At 41.1% G+C, this 19,897-nt stretch overlaps 1 protein-coding gene across 1 annotated transcript in view; it reads left to right on the top strand.

Moving 5' to 3' along the window:
- The first annotated feature begins 200 nt into the window (after positions 1–200).
- The window catches only part of KLHL14 (kelch like family member 14), a 57,475-nt gene continuing 37,778 nt past the window's right edge, over positions 201–19,897 (top strand). Inside the window, exons 1-2 of the mRNA XM_066330481.1 lie at positions 201–1,138; positions 15,092–15,213. Coding sequence (XP_066186578.1) covers positions 201–1,138; positions 15,092–15,213 — 1,060 coding nt within the window. The remainder of the gene's footprint in view (positions 1,139–15,091; positions 15,214–19,897) is intronic.

Below are 19,897 nucleotides of genomic sequence, written 5' to 3'. Positions count from 1 at the left end.
GGCGGGCACAGGGGAGCCCGTCCCCCGGCTGCGCCCCCCGCCACCCTTGCGCACACAGCCGGGATGCGCCCTCCGGGCCTCTAAAGCTCTGTGTTTATTGTTGTGTCGTCCCGTGTGTCCCCCCACCCCGCTCTCCTCCCCACCCCTCTGCCCAGGTTGGAGGAGGGTTTAAAAGGCAGGTGTGCCGGAGGCCGCTCGCCATGTCCAGATCCGGGGACAGGACCTCCACCTTCGACCCCAGCCACAGCGACAACCTGCTGCACGGCCTCAACCTGCTGTGGAGGAAGCAGCTCTTCTGCGACGTGACCCTGACGGCCCAGGGCCAGCAGTTCCACTGCCACAAGGCCGTGCTGGCCTCCTGCTCCCAGTACTTCCGATCCCTGTTCTCCAGCGGCGGCGGGAGCGGCGGGCACCCCCACGCCCTGGGGCTGGGGCCCGGCGCCCAGGACGGGCTGGGAGGTCCGCCGAAGGAGCCGCCACCGCCGCAGACGCAGGAGGAGCCCGGCACCCCATCCTCCTCCCCGGAGGACAAGCTGCTGGCCAGCCCGCGGGCCATCAACAACCTGGTGCTGCAGGGCTGCTCGTCCATCGGGCTGCGGCTGGTGCTGGAGTACCTGTACACGGCCAACGTGACCCTCTCGCTGGACACGGTGGAGGAGGTGCTGTCGGTCAGCAAGATCCTGCACATCCCGCAGGTCACCAAGCTGTGCGTGCAGTTCCTCAACGACCAGATCTCGGTGCAGAACTACAAGCAGGTGTGCAAGATCGCCGCCCTGCACGGCCTGGAGGAGACCAAGAAGCTGGCCAACAAGTACCTGGTGGAGGACGTGCTGCTGCTCAACTTCGAAGAGATGCGCGCCCTCCTCGACTCGCTGCCCCCCCCCGTCGAGTCGGAGCTGGCGCTCTTCCAGATGTCCGTGCTTTGGCTGGAGCACGACCGGGAGACCCGCATGCAGTACGCCCCGGACCTGATGAAGCGCCTCCGCTTCGCCCTCATCCCGGCGCCGGAGCTGGTGGAGCGGGTACAGTCGGTGGATTTCATGCGCACCGACCCCGTCTGCCAGAAGCTGCTGCTGGACGCCATGAACTACCACCTGATGCCCTTCAGGCAGCACTGCCGGCAGAGCCTGGCCAGCAGGTGAGCGGGGACGGGGGCTGCCCCCACGGCCGCCCCTCGGCGGCTGCGGGAGTCCCGGCGGGCACACACACACCCCGCGGGGCCGGGGCCGGCGGCCGGAGCGGCTGCAGGGGGGCGGCGGGACCGAGCCGCCCGCCCCCTGCACCACCAAACTTTTCGTCCCCTCCCCTCGGCCCTCTGGCCGCCCGCGCGTTGGGAATCTGGGTTTGGGAGATTTTTTAATTTTTTTTTACCATAATTATTTTTTTTCTCCAACAACCTTGTTCTTGAACAAGGGGTTACGTCTTTAAACTGTAATAGCCAAGTACTAAATCTGTTATTTGCATCAATAACTGCATCATCTATGCACTCCCTGAAACTGCTAATGGTGGGGTGATGTCCTTGTTTGTGCATGGAAACTTGTGACTTCATAGTTCTTACATCTATGATATGTCAGTTATTTTCATTTAATAAGGTAATGAATCATGATGTCAAAGATTGACGATATTGGTGTTAGGAAGTGAATACAGAGCATGTAGTTTAACAAGGAGTAAACATATCCAAAATTTATCTTCTTTTAAAATATGTTTGTACTTCATTCACAGACAGAAAGATAATACCATCTTCTAGTGTTAGTATAATACAGTGGCATGGTAGCACAGAAATCAAACCACACTTTGTATTATTTGGCTTATTACAAGCTTTTTAGCTAATAGGTGCATATTACTAATAATTTGACAGCCGCAAGAAAGAAACTAGTACATTAATAAGTATTTTAGATCATACACTCTACTAGCATTAGTGCAGAGGATTGTTTATACTCTGTGTAATAGGCACTCAGATGGTTGATGGTTTAACTTTGGAGATGGTGTGCCCTCTTTTATTATTTCTGGCTAGCTCACTATGTTAGTGTTCTGTCATGCTTATCACCTTGCTGTCTAACTGATTCTCACTCTGAAATCCAAAACATCAAATACAACTATTTTGCATCTTAAAGTGTTTCTGAGATGGCACTGTTTTAAGTTGGTGCCTACCCTTAGCATTTCAACGCTCAAAAGTGATGACTTTCAAAAATGCAAACCCCACTAACTCCTCAGACAAGATTCTGCACGCTGCCGGGGGCAAGCTGATGCTCGTGTCCTGGTGGATTGCTGAGATACCAGCCGGCTTGGTTCAGTGGAGATACCTTTCCAGCTTCAGTGGTCCATGTCATTTGAAGGATATGTAGTGGTGTTCTGACCACTGAATGCTTACAAGTGTCATGGATGCTGCAAGAATCTGATACTGCTGGTGCTGGGAGCTGGCTCTCCCTGTAAGCAGGGACATACACAAAGGGATTGCACTTTAAGTAGTCCTAGATGAGAATCTAAGTTGCACTTAATGACTTACAGGAGACTCCAAATACCACAAAGGTTACTTTTTTAAAAAAAATTTGTTATAGATCTGTATGTCTGTGCAAACAATGGTGTTTCAGAGACCCTTAACTACACTGGATGAAAACATGCTGTCACCTTCCCAACTTTAATGTGTGTCTAGTAACAGCCTCTTGATTGGGTTCTTTAGTGGCAGTGAAATGGGAGCAAAACTATTCAGATTTATTTATAAGCAGGCATTAGAACTTACCCTTAATGTTAAAGTGTTGGAGAGGGTGAAATGCTTAGTAATGCAAAATGAAACTGTTATATTTTCATTTTTGGTCTTGGATGATATTCCTGGAAATTCATAAAGGTCATGAAGGCCCATCTTTGAATCTTAATCACTTTAAGATTTTGCCAGGCTGCCTAAGTGTACAAATGCCTTCTTAAAAATGAAGGAGGAAAAAAAGAAACATTCAAGACTACAGAGATTTCCAGATTTGTCCTCTCTGTTACTCATAGTTTCTCTAAAGTAGCAATTTTAACAGGTTGACATTCATTCCATAAAATTTTATTTTGAGGAAGAAAATCTGCAAAGAGTTCCTTAAGTTGCTGATTTGCAGAAGGAGATCTTAAAAGTAACTAACAGTGCAGTACATGTGGAAATACATAAAAATTATCACACAGAAAAAGACTTCAGAACTCTGATTACTTTTTTCTGTGAGTAATGGTGACTTTGGTAATTTGGAATTTAATGAAAGGTCATTCACCAAAGATTCACATGTCTTTAGAAATAGATTAACTGTTCCTCTTGTGCAGTGTAATAGCTCCTGCACAGTACAGTAAGGATTGAGAAATGCAAACAGCCCAGTAGCACAGCCACCTGCTTCCTGCATGTTCAAGAAAGGAGAATTGCAGTGTTAGAATTTGCCAATAACTTTCCTGCATTTTTAAAAAATAACTTTTTCTTTCTTTCTTTCTTTTTCATAACAAGCTACTTCAAAAAAAGCACCTATGTTACAGATCCCTCTGCACACTTTGGAGTACATTGGCATCAGGGCTACTTCTGTTTCTTAATGGAAATGAATATAACAGGAAGCTCAAAATATGCTGATTCTTCTCTGAAATGTAGCTATAAAGTTAATCCTGTGGAGGAAAGAGATAGGGCTCACAAGAGCTCGTCAGTGCTCTGTGAGAAAAGGTATTTATAATGTTTGTGCCACAAATTCAAATCCTGCAGTGCAAGTGATGCTGGGGCTACAAAGTACCTGAGTTGTCTTTTGTGCTGCAGTGAAAAACACTGTTTACCTACAGAGAGAGTAGGGTTTTTCATCAGATTTCCTAAGAGAAGGTAATGCTTCAATGTCCTGATGTATTTTTGTAAAATTAGTTTTCAAGGTACAACAATTAAATGATCAGAATTTTAAAGTTAAGGAATTATGTTCCTTACTTGTGAGCCTTGCTGTGCACTCTGAGGTTTAGGACTTCACCACAGGGGATGGGTGTTTTGGCTTTGATTTGACATTTAATTAGGTGCTCAACTCTAAACAAAGTTAGTAATACTGTTTGCTTAGTGATCCTCATTTCAGCAGGGCCTCAGCATACAAGCTGCTGTTAAAGCCTCTGAGAAACAATCAGTTTTGATGTCACTAGGAAAAATCATAGTTGATTTCAACTTGGAGTGGGGTGAGTCACCCTGAACATTAGGCTTAAATTATGTTTGTCTGTCCCTGAAAGAGACACGTAGCTCTGTGCTGTATCATCTTCTGGCATTTAGGTAGAGGAAAGTTCATATTCCAGACATTTGTTTGACTCTCAGATCTTCGCCAGAGTACTGATGTGATTAAAATGTCTCTGTGCTTTATTGTGTAATATAATCTATTTTAGATAATACGTGGTATGTGTTTTCAAGTTTTTAAAAGTTTGGTGACAGAGCATTACCACCTGCAGCTCCTCTCACCAGCAAAGTGTGTTTGGGCTGGACTGCCCCTCCCAGGATCTGCTGGCAGAGCAGCAAATACAGCTGCACACGTGAAGGCAGAGGGGACTGAGGGAAGTAAAACTGGTAGAGAGGGGAAAATGCAGGAAAAGAAATACCCTACCTTGAGATACCCTAGGGGAGAAATGGGATATAAGTAATGGAAGCAAGAAACTACAAATGAGGGAAGAAGTGAGAGAAGGATAGTTTTGAAGAGAGAAAAATGTAGGAATAGGATACAGACAGGAAAGAAAACTAACAAAACAAAAAAGACCCTGGCAGATAAAAAGAAGATAGGGAATGAAACAAAAGGGGGAATACTAATTCTTGGGAGAAAGAGCATCTGTTGTCAATATCAGCTGAGTATTGCAGTTTCTGGAAAAGCTTTTTCCAATTTGGGGGAGAAAAAATGGATGGGGATCAACCAACTGACATAAGATAGGAATAGTCCTAGGCAGAGAATACAGAATTAAAGAGCACAAGAGAAAAGAGGGAAATAAGGAGACAAAGAGATAAGAAGGCTGAGTCTGCCCGTGCTGTTTTATGGGTTCAGCAAAGTCCCAGCATGTACAGACCCAGCTGGTTTTTATACTTTTGTTTCCTTGATTGCCAGACCTTGGGGAGATTAGAAGTGAAAATTTCTGGTCCTCTTAAAGCTAGTCGTAGAGATGGTTTGGTTTGCTGTTTGGGTTTTTTTTCATTTCATTTCAGTGGAGAGAGGGTGTCATCCAGACTGTTTGGTATTAGGCAGTATTAGTGAAAGTGATAGCAAATTAAACAGTGACGGGTGATGAAGATGATATGAACAGTTTTCATTTAGTAGGAAGATGATAACTGTTGATGAAGAAGGAAAATGTTAGGTGCTGAATAGTGTGAGACAGTGGCATTTATGCAGAAGCCATATATGCCTGGTCTGTTTTACTTTCTACAGAGGAGATTAAAAATTTGAAGAAACCAAGTTACATCCCTTGGCAATTAAATAATTTCCTTCTTGCATACACTATTTGTCTCCAAATCTCACAGACTGTAGTTCAATTTAACTTCTTTTTCTTCTGAGATTTTTGTAGAATCTAGGCAGGACATGTATGGTGGTTGCAAAAAGAAGGTCTGTTTTTTCATTGAAATGCACTCTGTGTTCCTGTTACAACCATCTACTTGTCCCTCTGTGACCATAACAGCAATATTTGGATTTTTAACTAATATTCTTATTCATTATTAATTGCAAGTGTGAAACACTACAGATCCTGAATTTACATCTCGATAAGAAAAACATATCTTAAAATGTATGTGAATTACTAAGTTTTGTGTTACAGTATGGATGAAGTGGATGTGAGGCTGTGGTTTATTTTAGGGAGCTTTGGATCAGTTTTTATGTACCTGAATTAATATCAGGAAATTGTACATGTGCCAGGACTCTCTCAGCTGAGCTGCAGAAGGGAGACTGAAACATTAGTCTGTGGGGTAGTGAACCACATACCCGTAGTCAGTTTAATCCTAGTTAGTCCCACCTGCTTTCCTTACTTGCCTCATGTGCATTCATTTGCCTTTGGAGATAAGCTCATGCTGAAGTGTAACTGGAGAGATGTGGAGTTTCCAAAAGGATGGGAGGCCTGGAGCTCACATTATGGACAGAGGAAGCACCACTGTCCTAAAAGGACTTCTGTGGGTCAAGAAAATCCTTGGGAGCCTTTTTAAAGACACATATGTCCTGGCTGGTAAAATCCTTAAGAGCTGCAGAGGCATAGGTGATAGCCATCTTTTTGGCTCAGTTACAGTATTTGTTAGGAGAAACATAATTTATGAAGAGCATTTAATGGCCTTCTTTATAGACAACCATTTTTTAAACAGCTGCAGGTGAAGAAGGGTTGCCAGGCACATTGTGCGAGTACTTGCCCTGCCAGTCAGAGGCACTACTTGGGATAATGTCCTTCATGAACTGGCAGTCCCTCCTGACTTGTGTCCTTGGATGACAGGGCTCTTCCCCAGATCCAGTCTACTGAACTTCACCTCTGTCTGTCCCCTCTCTGGAATCCTGTTAGCCTGACTCCTGAGTGCCCCCGACCTCACACACCAATCCCCACTGCTTTGAGCTTGGATCCTTAGTTCTAAGGCTGCAGTTTGCTGAACTGTGCTTCTCTTCAGCTTTGTTACCCTGCCTTTTTAGCACTTGAAGCAGCTTCAGCTACCTGCATCTGCATCTCCAGACTCTTTTTTCTGCGGGGACATCTTTCACTGGATTTCAGAACAGCTTGGTCTAGAGGGAAAATTAAACTAAGTTTAAAAACATGTAATCTTATTAAGCCAAACTGATGACAAAGTGCCTATGAAAATGGGAACTTCTTTCTCAAATGCTGGAGCAAAAATGCTTCTTTCCATCACCTGTGACAGTCTGTATAGCAGCTTTCAAGTCATGCAGGTCACTAAATGCAGAGTTATCCCCCATGAGTTCCTGTGCTGTTCTTGCCCATCCTTTGGCAGCACAATCCATCTCTGTCCTGCTGGGAAGTATGTAGGTTGCGAGTGGTGCGGAGCCTTCTAGACAAGGAAGTCCCATTTTCGACAAAATCCTCCTGGAATGATTTATGCTTAGGGTGTACCTTTTACAAATGGCTTCTTGTAGGATCATGGTGAGCATCAGACGTACATGTCTTGGCTACTGGTCTGAGATTTTCAGTTCACTCTTTGCCTGACATGCATCCCCTTTGTGTGGAGAGAAGAGATAGAAAGGAGAGGGTCTTAGAGGGCATGTTGTGGCCTGGGGTCACTATAGTTTTTCCTTTATAGCAGAAGAATATGGAGGTTCTGAGTCTGTAACTGCTGAGCAGTAAATGGAACAGATCTGTGGTGGTGTAATTGTTTGTATTTGTAGTTGAAGAGAAAGTACAGAGAGCCTTGGGGGAAAAGGAAGTGAGGAGAGCTAACATGGAACACAAAATCAACAGAAAATAGTTTGCCAAGAAAAAGCTTTGGTTCTGTTAAACTCACATTATGAAAAAAAAATCTGTGTAATCTGTAAAAACACTGTTTCATCTTTTTGAGCAACTCCTGTATTTTAAAAATCCAAGATATTTTCTAAATCAGAGTAAGGCTTGTTATTATCTTTTGCTCTGCATGGCCTGAAAAGATTGTTCAGAGAATAGGAATCCTAAAAGAAAGATTTGAATTGGACTCCCCTGCTCTGTAAGATCTCTCATGTTGGCTTTGTTGAAACAGATTCTGTCTGGTATTACACGTTTACCAAAGGACCATCTATAGAAATTGAAGACTGTGGAAAGTTGAAAACTATTGGTAGATACTTCCTGGCATCATTTTTCATATTTGCTGCTTGCCTGAAATTTTCTTTAAAGACCGTCATGCCTAGTACTTAGTAGTCAACACTTGCTGTATTCTTGGAAAGCAGACAATGAACTGAGCAAATATTGTCAGCTGCCAAGTTCAATGGAAGCAGACGGTTTGCAGTGAAGCTGGAAGTAAATAGAAGTTGGTGCCACAGTTGGTTCTTCCTGCATTCCCCAACTGATGCCTTCTTTCAGAAAAAAAAAAAAAAAAAAAAAAAACAAAAAGGAAAAAAACCCCAAACAAACCAGTGGAAAAGGTAACAAGTCGTACCTTGAGTGAGCTGGCAGCAAGGTGTGTTTCTTTCCTTTGGCTGCCTAAGGAAAAGGAGCCTCAGCTGGAAAGAACACAGCCTCTGATGCAGAGACCTTCTGTTGACATGGACATCAGACACAGAATCAAACAAAAAAGGACTTTCTTGACTTTTCACAGTCTAGAAATCAAAAAATAAGAGTTGGTGAAATTTCCTAGGGGGAAAAAATTAAAAAGATGATTTGATGACTTTGAAGCATTCTATAAAGCATTTCCATTTCACAACCTCTGTCAGAAAAAATAAAAACAATAAAACACCCCAAAAAATGGAACCAGCCAAAAAACCAAATCCAAAAAAAGGCCAAACAAAATGAGGTGAAGAAGGGAAAGCAATTTGTAAAAGCACTGAGCTTTGACTTTTTGTATCCAGGATAAAGGGAATTACCTGAAGGTTTTTCAGAACTTCCATCAGTGAGGAAAGTGTGTTGTTGGAGTAGTTTTACCAAGCAGATTCATGACACAGGAGGTTTTGTGTCTTGTCCATCAATTGGCTTTGCTAGTAACATTCCTCTGAATTCACCTCTCTCACCATGCTCCAGAGACTCAGTGTGTGGCTCGCAAGCATATCCTTAGCATTCAGATCTGGCAGTGCAAGGAGGCAAAGGTGAGAAGGACACTCCTCTGTGCTCTTCCCAATGGAGCACTGGATAGATGTCCCTCTTACAGGATAGCTGCTACCCTATTAGATCAGAGGCTTTTACCCCAAAAAGGAAAGGACTTTGACTTTAGAAAATCTTCTTGCTAAAAGCTGAAAGCTAACTCTTAAATATTAACTTAGAGATCAACAGTAGTGGGATTGGTTTCATAAAGAAAAATGGGGTTTTCAGAGCTTCAAACAGATTCTAAGTTATTTTAATACAGGGTATGGGAAATTGCCTGACAACTTTAGAAATAATGGAACTTTAAACTTGTAAGTTTGTAACAGTTAAGTGTGGCCTGTCAGATAAAATATTCACTTACCCTTAGACTTCTGCTTTTAGAAGGAAAACGAATGATTACTGCTAAAGCAAACATTAACTAATTCTTTTCTATGCTTTTTCTTAAACAGTACTGGCAAAATTTAAAAAGAATTTTAGTAGATTCAGAGGAGAAAAACCATTAGTCAATGTCTGCAGCAAATCATTCTCATCTTAGTATTTGTCTTCCTAAACTTCATCCTGTCAGTGGTCAACAACATGTATAAAATGAATATCAACTTCAGTGAACATTACTGTGAGCTCTCTCTGCTGCAATGAAAACTAGTACTTGGGGCCTTCTGCCAAGCATGCCTACATGGAGAATGAAAAGATGAAAACCAAAATCTTCATGATAAAACTGGTTTCCAGGTTTTTAGTATTTCTAGAAAGTGTTTTCACATTCTTTCTAGTGTGCCTGGGTCAATAAGTGCAAATTAGAAGAGGCAAAAAATTCATTCATAATGTAACTTCCATACATTCAGCAAATTTTTGAACATTCTTTAAACTGAAGAACTAAGCAATTTATTGGTCATAATTTTCAAGAGACTTTATTGTGCTTATGGTTTGACAAAAACAGGATATTCTTAATGTTTGTACTTTATCCATAAGGAAAAATACATTATGCAGGACTCGGTCTGTTAATTGTGAGAACTTAGGTCCTGCCCTTAGCAGTGCTGTAGGGTTAGGAAGAGATTCTGGATGCCTATTCACCTATAGGTTATGATGTTTGTTAATTCATTTTATGTGATAACAAAACCTCATAAAATTCCTTTGTCCAAAATAAATTTCACATTGTACCTTATGGCTTTCATTGAGTTTATCGTTAAACTCCCGGATAATTAGATTTCCTCTCTATTAAACATGTGTTACTAATCATGGCTATCTTTGCAGTCAACTATGGAAGCCAAAATCCATTGAAATAAGCAATTTTCATACGACACTTTTGTTGCACTGAAATGCCCATCCAGGAGCTGGGAAGGTAATTGTTGAAGATCACATCCCATGTTCTCCGTGGCAAAACATTTTTTTCTGTTATGAGCAAATGGATGCTTTCAACATTTGTTCAGTTTTGTAGACTGCAGCTAGATTGTCAACTACATTTTTGTTGAACACAGCACCCCTCCAGATACCTTTTGTGGAGAAAAGGGTTGTTAAAGACGATCCTGGTTTCTGAAGATGAAATTAAGTTTTTGCTGCTGACAGACAAAAGGTCTGCAACGGAATTGTTGATTGGGATAGTATGTATCTCTTTTTCTATTACCTCTTGGTTGGTATCTAAACGTCTCTGAAATAATTTGTTTCTGCTCCAGGTTAATATAGCACCCTTTTCTGAGATACTTGTTACTTATTTTGACAGTATCACTGTCAGACTCCAGCCTCTCAAATCCTTTGATGTAATGAGATAGAGGATGTAACTAAACTCACCACACATTCACCTGCCCTTGCTGGGTCTGTGCTGGTCTTACGGCTGGTTTTGCTTGGGCCTGAGTTCAGTGGGCAAACACCTGGAGTTCAGTTTGGCTCTGATGTGTTTAAGGTCTGCACTGAAGCAGGAGCAAGGATGCCATCATATCTGTCAAGTCCCTCCTCTGAGGAGCTACCCAGCTCTCTCCATACTAATAGCCATGGTGATAGCCTGTATGAAAAGACAATTAATGATCCAGACTTCTAGGTTTACTATAGTCCTGAGTTAATAGAGAAGTATAGTTGAATACTCTTTTTCTTTTTTTTTTCATTGATGATGGTGATCACTTGTATGTCTTAAGATGCATTTCTCTTTCTGATATGTAACACTACACTGGATGCATTAAGAACCACGGGATTGCCACTTCATGGTTTTATTCTTTCCTTGTCTTTGCATTCCCTAATGCAGAGAGCAGAGCCTTAGTGCATTGTTTAAAAACTGGAAGAGTCTGGAGCAAACCTGTTGTTGAGGCTTGTTTTCTTGCCAGCTTTTGTAGAATGAACTTCTACTAATTGCCCAGATAAGGAAAACCCACTAGTGCAAGATTGATGGATATGTTAATAAAGAAAAACAATGTACAAGAAGAGTATTTCCCATTCATGCATTTTCTATTAACATAAGGCTAGCAAGGTTGCAAAAGAGTAGGAGTGGTTGTCAGGAATGCTGAGATCTCTTACAGCCTTTTCTACTGATTTCTTGTGAGTCTATAAACTCTCTTGGGCTCAGGCTCTTGTCATGAATATTCATGGTCAGTTTGGACCCTGGAGTGGTGATCAGAGTTTTAGAGTTGATGGGCATCTGCTGCTACCTTTGAAGTGAGTAGGATTTAGTTATGTTGATGGGTATCTCTGAAAATGAAGCCGCTACTGTGAGTACTCAGATTCCTGGGTTTGTCTGCCTGAGGAAAACTACACAAGTTTGCAAATGTTGACTTTGAAATATACTTTGGTTTCCAGTCTTGTAAGTAGACAAAATAAATTTCACACCACATGAGGTACCCAGGAACTTAATTAAGGTGAATTAAGTGTTTTAAAATCTTAGCCAAACAGAAACTGCAAAGTGTGTGCAGAATAATAACAATACATGCATGTTCATCAGTGAGAACTAGAGTTTTGGAGTCTAAGTAATGCTTTCAAGATAACATGTGGGTGAATTTATCTCGACTTTTTTGTCATGACATCAGCTTGCCTGTCCACAGTTTAGCCTTCCCTGACCAAGACCCACTACTGTTAATGGAACACAAGGTGATCATAAAGTCCTTGCTGGGGACACTGAGAACCACAGCATGTAACTGAATAGTATATTAGACTGTAAAATAAGGACTGTGAAAAAAAAAATAGAAAAAGAAAAGTGTGTGTCAGATAAAATGAAGAACATTTCACGATGTAATCTTGAGTTAGGCAAATACGAAACATATAATGATAAAAGAAAGGAGGAGGCCTTATCTTCCTCAATGTATTAAATATATTTTTGAATCCTGTCTTCCTCATAATGTTTCACTGAATTACATTTTTATTAATATTTGGAAACCTTCTGCATATAAGCAGTGGTCATTTACATGTTTTTAATGTTTTAGAATGCATTGTATGATTCTAACAGTTCTGCTTAGTGCAATATGAAACATAAATATGACATAATAAAGAAAATCTTTTTTTCAAAACCTAAATTGTAACATTTCACATTAAAACTTAAAAACCAGATTTGGCTCCAAGGAAACATAATTAGTTTAAAACCTGCGTGTCTTTAGCCACTGTATTATCTTTACTTGGTTCATTGGAAGAGCTCTCAAGGCATAGAAAATAGATATTTTGAGTATAAGTACCCATCTCTTCTTTTCCATGTGAAATTTCCCTGTGCTTCTTGTAGAGACTTTGCTGACTATTAAGTTCTTACTAAACTTCTACTAGAAGTCTCTATTATTGTTTCATCTCATTTTAAACATATTAAAAATTAATATTTTTTTAAGCATACCAATATAGCAGCACTGCTCCTTCTCAAGAAACAGTAGCTTCTCAGGCTGTTTAGCTGAAAAAGTAATGTTAAGGATAGTTGCAACTGCCAAAGTCTGGAAACTCAGAGTTATATCTGACATTTCATTCTTCACCTTAACTATTGAGCCTTGGCCATTCATTGGATTTTCACAGTGCTTTGGAGTTAGAAGGGAGTTTTACAGATGAAAGATGAAAATCAAAATAAACTCCTTTATCAAGTAAACCTTGCAAGGGCATTCTGAATTTTACAATGCACAGGGAGTTGATTGTGATATAACATACAACACCAGGAGGGTTGGAATAAACAATTTATTCTCTATCGTTAGGGATGGCCATGCATAACTGACTTATGGCTCTGGTTTGCTCTGCCACTTGTTACATGTGCAGTCATCCCTAACTCATACCAAAACCAGTTTATCATACTCCTATGTTGCATAGTTTCTATCACATGTTTTCTCATTAAACCTTTGCTGGTTTTAATGCTAAAAGACACTTGCAGTGCTTTAGTATGCTTTCCCCAGAGCTTGGTCTCACTATGGAATCTGTGCTGACAGTGATCATGAGACGGTTCCTCATATCCTACACAGCCACAGTCTGCTGGGCAGGTAACAGTCCTCATTTGACAGCACATAGCAGGTGCAGTGCAGGCATCAAAGTCTGGCTTGTCAGAAAGACTGAAGGACTGCAGGGCCACTCCCCAAGTCAGGAGAGAATCAAGGGGGAGGACAGCATGGGACAGTGTCACCGCCCCCATGGTTTAACTCCTGCTCCTGCACTGAGGGTTTTGTTTCATCCACTGTCAATTCATGACCTTCTCTGAGCCCTAAATCTGTTTAAAAAACGGGTAAGGCCATATGCCAGACAGTTCCCTGGCCATCCTTGTCATAGATGTATCTGTAGTCTATAGTTGTCCTTGGGACAGCCATTTGACAAATTTTATTCTGGAGCACTGTGTGAATCAAGCGCTCAGCTGTGTGTTCCCTTCCTGAAGGGTGTTCCTTGTCATTGGTGCACATCTACGGCACGATCTAGTTCATTTTTCCCATTCTTCTCAAGACAAGATGCAGTCCTGCTAGAGATGTAAATCGTTGGGTCACCACATTCTAGGTAGCAACTGGAGTGAAGGCATGAGTGTGCCTCAGTTGTAAAGCTCCCACTGCTGGAGTGCACTGCTGAGGCTGGAGCTCCTGGGTGCTGCTTTGACCCTGCCATGAGCATCTCTGGTGGCAGACTTTGGTTCGTGGTGTTTTGTGCTTTTCTTGGCGGGGGAGTTTGCTGCAGACTGACGCACAGAGTGCTACACAGGTGTTGTCATGCCTGGAAAAATGGTGTTTGACAATGGTGCTTTCTGTAAAATGCGTAGTCTCGCTGCACAGTCATTCATATGGATGGATGTTTTCCAGGCTACATCACCTTCCTACCTAACAGGAACATTTTGAGCCTAGACCTTTATTTCAGTGTTATCTCACCCGAGCTAAGTATAACTGGTGAAAGTTCAATTATATGCAAAGTGACTATTAAGGCATCAGGGCTCATCTGGGGGTCTGGGCCTCCCCTCCAGTTTTCACTTACAATTGTGCTAAATCCCTTAATGCTGCAGAGAAATCGTACGTTCATCAGGTGGGGCATTGGAGGCCAGGGTGCAGATAACCACTTTTACTGCAGATGAGACATTGCAGTCCTGTTCTTAAGAACTGCCAGGCAGATTGGGAATCACGGTCACGGTTAATAGCAGCGAATTGCCAGCTCTTGATGGGTGGGTAGTCACTCCTTTCAGTGGTTGCCCCCTGGGGGAGAAGGTAGAAAAACAGAGGGAGGGAATTAGAGTGACTTTGCACAGTTGAGCAGGTTCATGCCGCTGGATCAGTGGCAAGCATTGGCAGGGCTCCACTCTGGGGAGGCTCACAACAACATCACAGTCTCATTTTTACCAATTGGTGTTGCTATAGCCAGTGGTGCACAGGGGGAGAGCAAAGACGAGGGGGAGAGCCGAGGGGGAGAATGAAAGCAAGAGTCTGGACTAAATTAAACAAACAAAAGTGCTTGTAAGTAGCATTTAACCCATAACCATTAGCCCAGTGCTGCTAATTGTACGAAACTATATATCTGAAGTTCAGTGTGTGATTAAAGAGTTGGCTCACAAACTCTCTGCATAACCTTAATTTTTTCAAGGTTCTTTGAGTGTAGAATGGCTTATAATAATGATTTTGACTAATACGATTTTTGACATGCAACTTTAATGCTTAACCTTAGTACAACTCCAGAGCATTTCATGTGTATTCAGCTGTAAAGAGTGATGATTTAAAGGGATAATATAAGAAAAAGGTCGTTCTAGAATGAACCTCTAACAAATTGCATAAAGGAAGCTTATTATTCCATGAGTAGAGAGATACGCAGCTTTTCTGATCATTTTTCTGCTTGGTTCAAGAAATTGTTGAGACATGATTGGGAAAAGAAACACAAAAAGATGAAATAGAAAACTGCAAGCAGTGAACATTCTTTTGATGGTTATGATTTTGTTGCCACTAAAAATACTCCTCAGTAATGTGGTTGTTCATCTTTCCTCTTGTTTTGGGTGAAGAATTCGTTCCAATAAGAAAATGCTGTTATTGGTTGGAGGATTGCCTCCCGGACCTGACCGGCTACCCAGCAATTTGGTTCAGTATTATGATGATGAAAAGAAGACGTGGAAAATACTGACAAGTAAGTGGTTTATTTTTGTACAGTTGTCTTGATGAATTTAAAAACATGGTTAATCAAATTAGACACTTTATTGATTTGTTTCTCTTCAGAGATTTGTTTATGTATCACAAGGGGCTTCACAATGGAGCAATAAATTGAGATTGCAGAAGATGCTAATTTTATAATAGGATAGGCCTAAATTAACATTGCCTTAAAATCATTCCAGTAAGTTTTTTTTTTAAGTAAACTTGTAAGTCTTTCAAGCTGCAACATGAACCCATGCATATTTATGTATATATGAATAAAATCTGGTTTAGGGAAAAAAAAAAGGCAATTTTTTCAAGACATTTTTCTCAAGAGTCAGATCCCTGGTAAGCCATAGTACTAGAGCACACCTTTGATTCTCTTTTGCATTTTCATTTCCTTCTTCCAGCTTTATCTGTTGTCCACAATCATTAAAGAAAGGTTTCCTCTGTACTACCCTGCGTCCATTGCTGACAGAAGCATTGCTGGAATATATCAGCTACAATAAACAGTGCATGGAGGCTGCTATCACAAAATTCTTTCCCACCTTCTTTTAATAGTGGATTGGTTTTAGAGTAAGTATTTTGCCTCGAGCATCGAGATTTGGAACTTATTGTTATGTTGGTTGTGATTCCCAGTCTGACTTGGTCATGGAATCAAATCATAGCTTCTTGAGTGCAGCAGGCTGTGTGTGCATTAGTCCCCTTGTGGCTAAACTGGCTGCATTGGTCAATAAAACTAAATTTTAACTGTCAAAATTGCCCAAAGCAGTATAGATAAAATAATAAATGAGCAATTTTGATCCATAAATCAAAGCCATACTTCTAAAACTGGACAACTGGTAAAACCTGGATTTCCTATTAGACCTGCTTTTTTTTTTCCCCCCCACTAAAATACATTTTACAGAATTCTGTTCTTGTCCCTTATCCAAAGCCCTATAATGGCATACATCCACATTATTATTACATTTACATGTTAGAATGAAAAAAAAATTTAAAATTGCTATGATGCAGGACTTGAAACAATGCTCTTGCAGAGTGATCTTTTCCCATGGAAAATTTAGGAGCCTTTCACAAAGTGGTGCCACATAAAGACTGTTTAGGTATAGATGCCCTGGACTAATAGTTGAAGGTGTTGTATAAGAATGACAATTACAAAAGGTTATGTGAAGTGTACATTATAAAAGTTTACAGCATCTGTGCTAGGGAATATATTATGCTTCACATTTTTCAGAATAATGAGTTACAATACCCACCTCTGTACACTACTTCTAAGAAAATTCTGAAGATGGTAAGTCATTGAAAAAATCAATGATTCTGCCTAAGGCAGAACTGTCCAGGTGTTTGTTTTTTTTTTTCATTTGCTCTGTTTAATCCAGTGGCTCAACAGGAGAGGCAGGAGGAATGGACCTCTTGTTTCAAGATCTGAACTCTTAACTGAATTAAAGTAAAAAGTTTTTTTCTGAAACTCAGCTAGCTGTAGACTGTCAGATTTTGTAAGAATGGAATTTATTCAGCTCTTGGTTATTTATGTTGTGTTGCAGTCTCCAAGACTGTGGGAAACTACCCAGAGGCAGGACACCTTAATGCTCTGGTTAGATGTCCATCTCTGGTGTTGGAGTAACTGTCGGTGAACTGTCTGTGGTGGTGTTGAGAGATGTTTCAGAATAATTTTTTGTAGAGAATTTAGTCTTTTCTGTGTTACTGTCAGAAATAGGGAAGAAAAGTTCTCTTTCTGTTATGGTAGTGCATGTAACATTCTGTGCTGTGGTTACAAGCAAGGCCAGCTCGGGTTCAAGCACTTGCTTCTCACCACTGCAAGTCCTGAAGGTCCCAGGATCTGTCTCACTGCTGGCTGAGACAACAGCTGTCAAATACACAGCCCCCTCTTGACATGAGTAATCCTGTTCTTGCAAGTCCTGCCAGAAAAGGATGCCCTCTTGGCCTGGGCTAAAGTTTGAAGAACACAAAGGAGGATGCCCGTCTTTTCACACTGAAAAAGACAAAATGTTAACAAGCATTATTTCTTAGAAAATATTTTACTACTCACAAAATGGTTGCAATAACTATTTTAAAAAACTCAGTTGAAATAAGAGTTTCCTCTTTTTTTTCCTAACTTAAGAGAGAATGGGACATAAGTCCAAGTAGATCTTCTGTCCTTTCTGTCAAACATTGAAGAACTACAGCATAGGAGTGCAGGGACTTGAAGAACTTTGACTGAAGAGTCTTAGGGAAGACAGCAAACTGTACAAGCTTAAAACATAGTGGTAGTTCAGTGCAGCTGTGGTGTAGAATCAACATACTATGACATTTAGGGGGAGTGTGAATTTAGAGGGCATAGTTCTATATTTATCATGTACTTTTTTTTGCAGTCGAGGAAGGAGTTTTCTTTCTTTACTCTTTTAACTCTGTCTTAATCCACTGTTGCCTTATCAGAGATAGACAATCAGCAGCAAAGGCAGAAGATTTTGTTCTGTTCGTTTTGGTGGTTTTTTTTTTTTTTTTTTTTTTTCTTATTTAGATAGTGCTTTCAGTCCTGACATTGCAGTTCATTCTCAACTTGTCAGTGCAAATGAGGGGTTTGCCCCTTAGTGAATAGGGACAGAGCAAAAGCTATGTCCTGTTCATGAGGTTCTGTGATGGGGAGAATTTCAGTTCCTGTAGTCTGGTATTTCAAGATGTTCTATTTTATTATCGCCTTAGGTGTATTTGATTTCCTCCTGTTACAGAGTTTTTCTTTAACATTTTGGCTGCCAATAGGCTCCCCCACAGACCAACAAAATGCCACATTTTGCACTTAGAGGCTTACTGATCCAATGTAAGTGTACAGAGAGATTCCCCCTCCCTTCCTGCAAACCCATTTACATTCCTTGTTTTCTGCTCTCTGTGCCAGTGGCGTTTGGAGATAGGGATGGCAGGAAAGGAGCAAAAACTCGATCCTGGGTGCAGTGGCAAGGCCACTGAGGAGGAGGTGGATGAGAGGAGCCTGAATCTCCTCTTGTCACTCTCCACTGAGAGGAGCCCCAGCAGTTACTCTCAGGGCTTGCAGACCCCTTTGAGAGGGAGCTGCTTGCCTGTTTCCTTTTTCCTTCTCAGCACGGAGAGCGGCTCACTCCTCAGCACTCTGTTGCTTTGGGCTCTGTGTCCTGCCTTGTGTGATGCATAAGGAACAGGAGAAGATCAACCATCAGGAACTACTGACTCCATGGCACTGCAGTTGGAGGACGGGTGCAGGTGGAACAGCACGAGCTGTCGAGTATGACAGCTCAGCAGAGGAGCAGTCTCATTTTGTTCCCTAGACAAGACTAGATCTATTGGCAGGGGATCCTGCCCACCTCTCTCTGCCTGGATAGCCAAAGCACCAAATGCATCAGTACTAATGGGAGTAATTCGAAAGGTATCAGGAAAACAACTTGCCTTGTTCATAGACCCGGGAGAGGAGGGGAAGCATGCACCCATTTCCAATTTTTTAATGTCATCATCTATAGGCAAGAATGCTATGGCTCAGGGGATTGGTAGATTTTTCACAGTCTAGTATTACTGTGTATTTTTCCTGTCTGGTATTTCTCAGAGAGTTATTGTTTCTGTGTTGACAACATAGAGGCAGAATAAAGAGGAAAAAAAGGTTTAAGTAAGAGGCATTCTACAAACATTTTTTACCACCTAATTTTGCTTGATACGGGCACAATCCTAATCTGAGATTATAAATAATATTATGCAGATCATAGTGTGCACATTGGTGTTTAATTTGAAACACTTACTGCACAGTTGTGCCTGAGCAAAGTTGAGGCTTTTATAGACTTTATGGCAAAGTACAGCAAACATCTTCACTGCATGTTTTCTTTTTAGGCTTGCCTACGTTTGCTGCACAAACACCAGTTAATTTTTTAACTGGGTACTAGATAGGTCATGTAGCAGCAACAGGCTATCATTACCCAGTGACAGAAATGGAACACTGATGGGTGTGTGACAGTACTCAGTAACAGCAAAAGTTCTGCTCTGTTAATGGATTTTCATTATTCCATGATATTTTGTAATCTTCATAACTACCTACTGGATGTGGGGTAGTGGGGGGGAGCTCTGTGTCACCACCTCATGCCTCACTGCTCAGAACCAGCAATTGCTGCTTGGGTTTTAATTACCAGTTATGGTCCTGCCAGGAGTCCATGTCTAATTCTACAGTTCCTTTGGTTGTTTGTTTTAACTACAACATTTAAGATTAATTAAACTTTAAGGATGTGAAACAATGTTTTGTTTGTTAGAACTATTCTATAATAACTGCAAAATCCAGAGCCTATGAAGATTTTTTGTGTTCAGAATTGCATAGCTTTCCCAAAAACCCTACTGCTAAGGCAATGATGTATTACTTTCACTTTCATTATATGTTTTTAATCAGAGCGTGACTTCACACTAGACAAAGCGATGCTTTATGCATGGTCTCCCTTGTTTTTGCTAAAATCTTTTGACATGATTAATTTTACTTTAATGCTTTTGTCTTGTTGTAATGGTAAGCATGATGGGTATAAACCAGGGCAAAAAATACATGCTTTTCTGTCACAATGCTTCTAAGCATTTAAAAATATATTAAATGAAAGAAAAAAGTATCACAAGAGAATGATCTAACTGGAATTAAATTTCTTGCTATGTGAACAGCGAATGCAAGAAATAAATAAAAATGATGC

The sequence above is a fragment of the Sylvia atricapilla genome, chromosome 1 (genome assembly GCF_009819655.1).
Source record: "Sylvia atricapilla isolate bSylAtr1 chromosome 1, bSylAtr1.pri, whole genome shotgun sequence".
Classification (NCBI taxonomy): domain Eukaryota; kingdom Metazoa; phylum Chordata; class Aves; order Passeriformes; family Sylviidae; genus Sylvia; species Sylvia atricapilla.
Note: the sequence above shows the minus strand (reverse complement) of the source record. Positions and strands in the feature narration are given on the sequence as shown.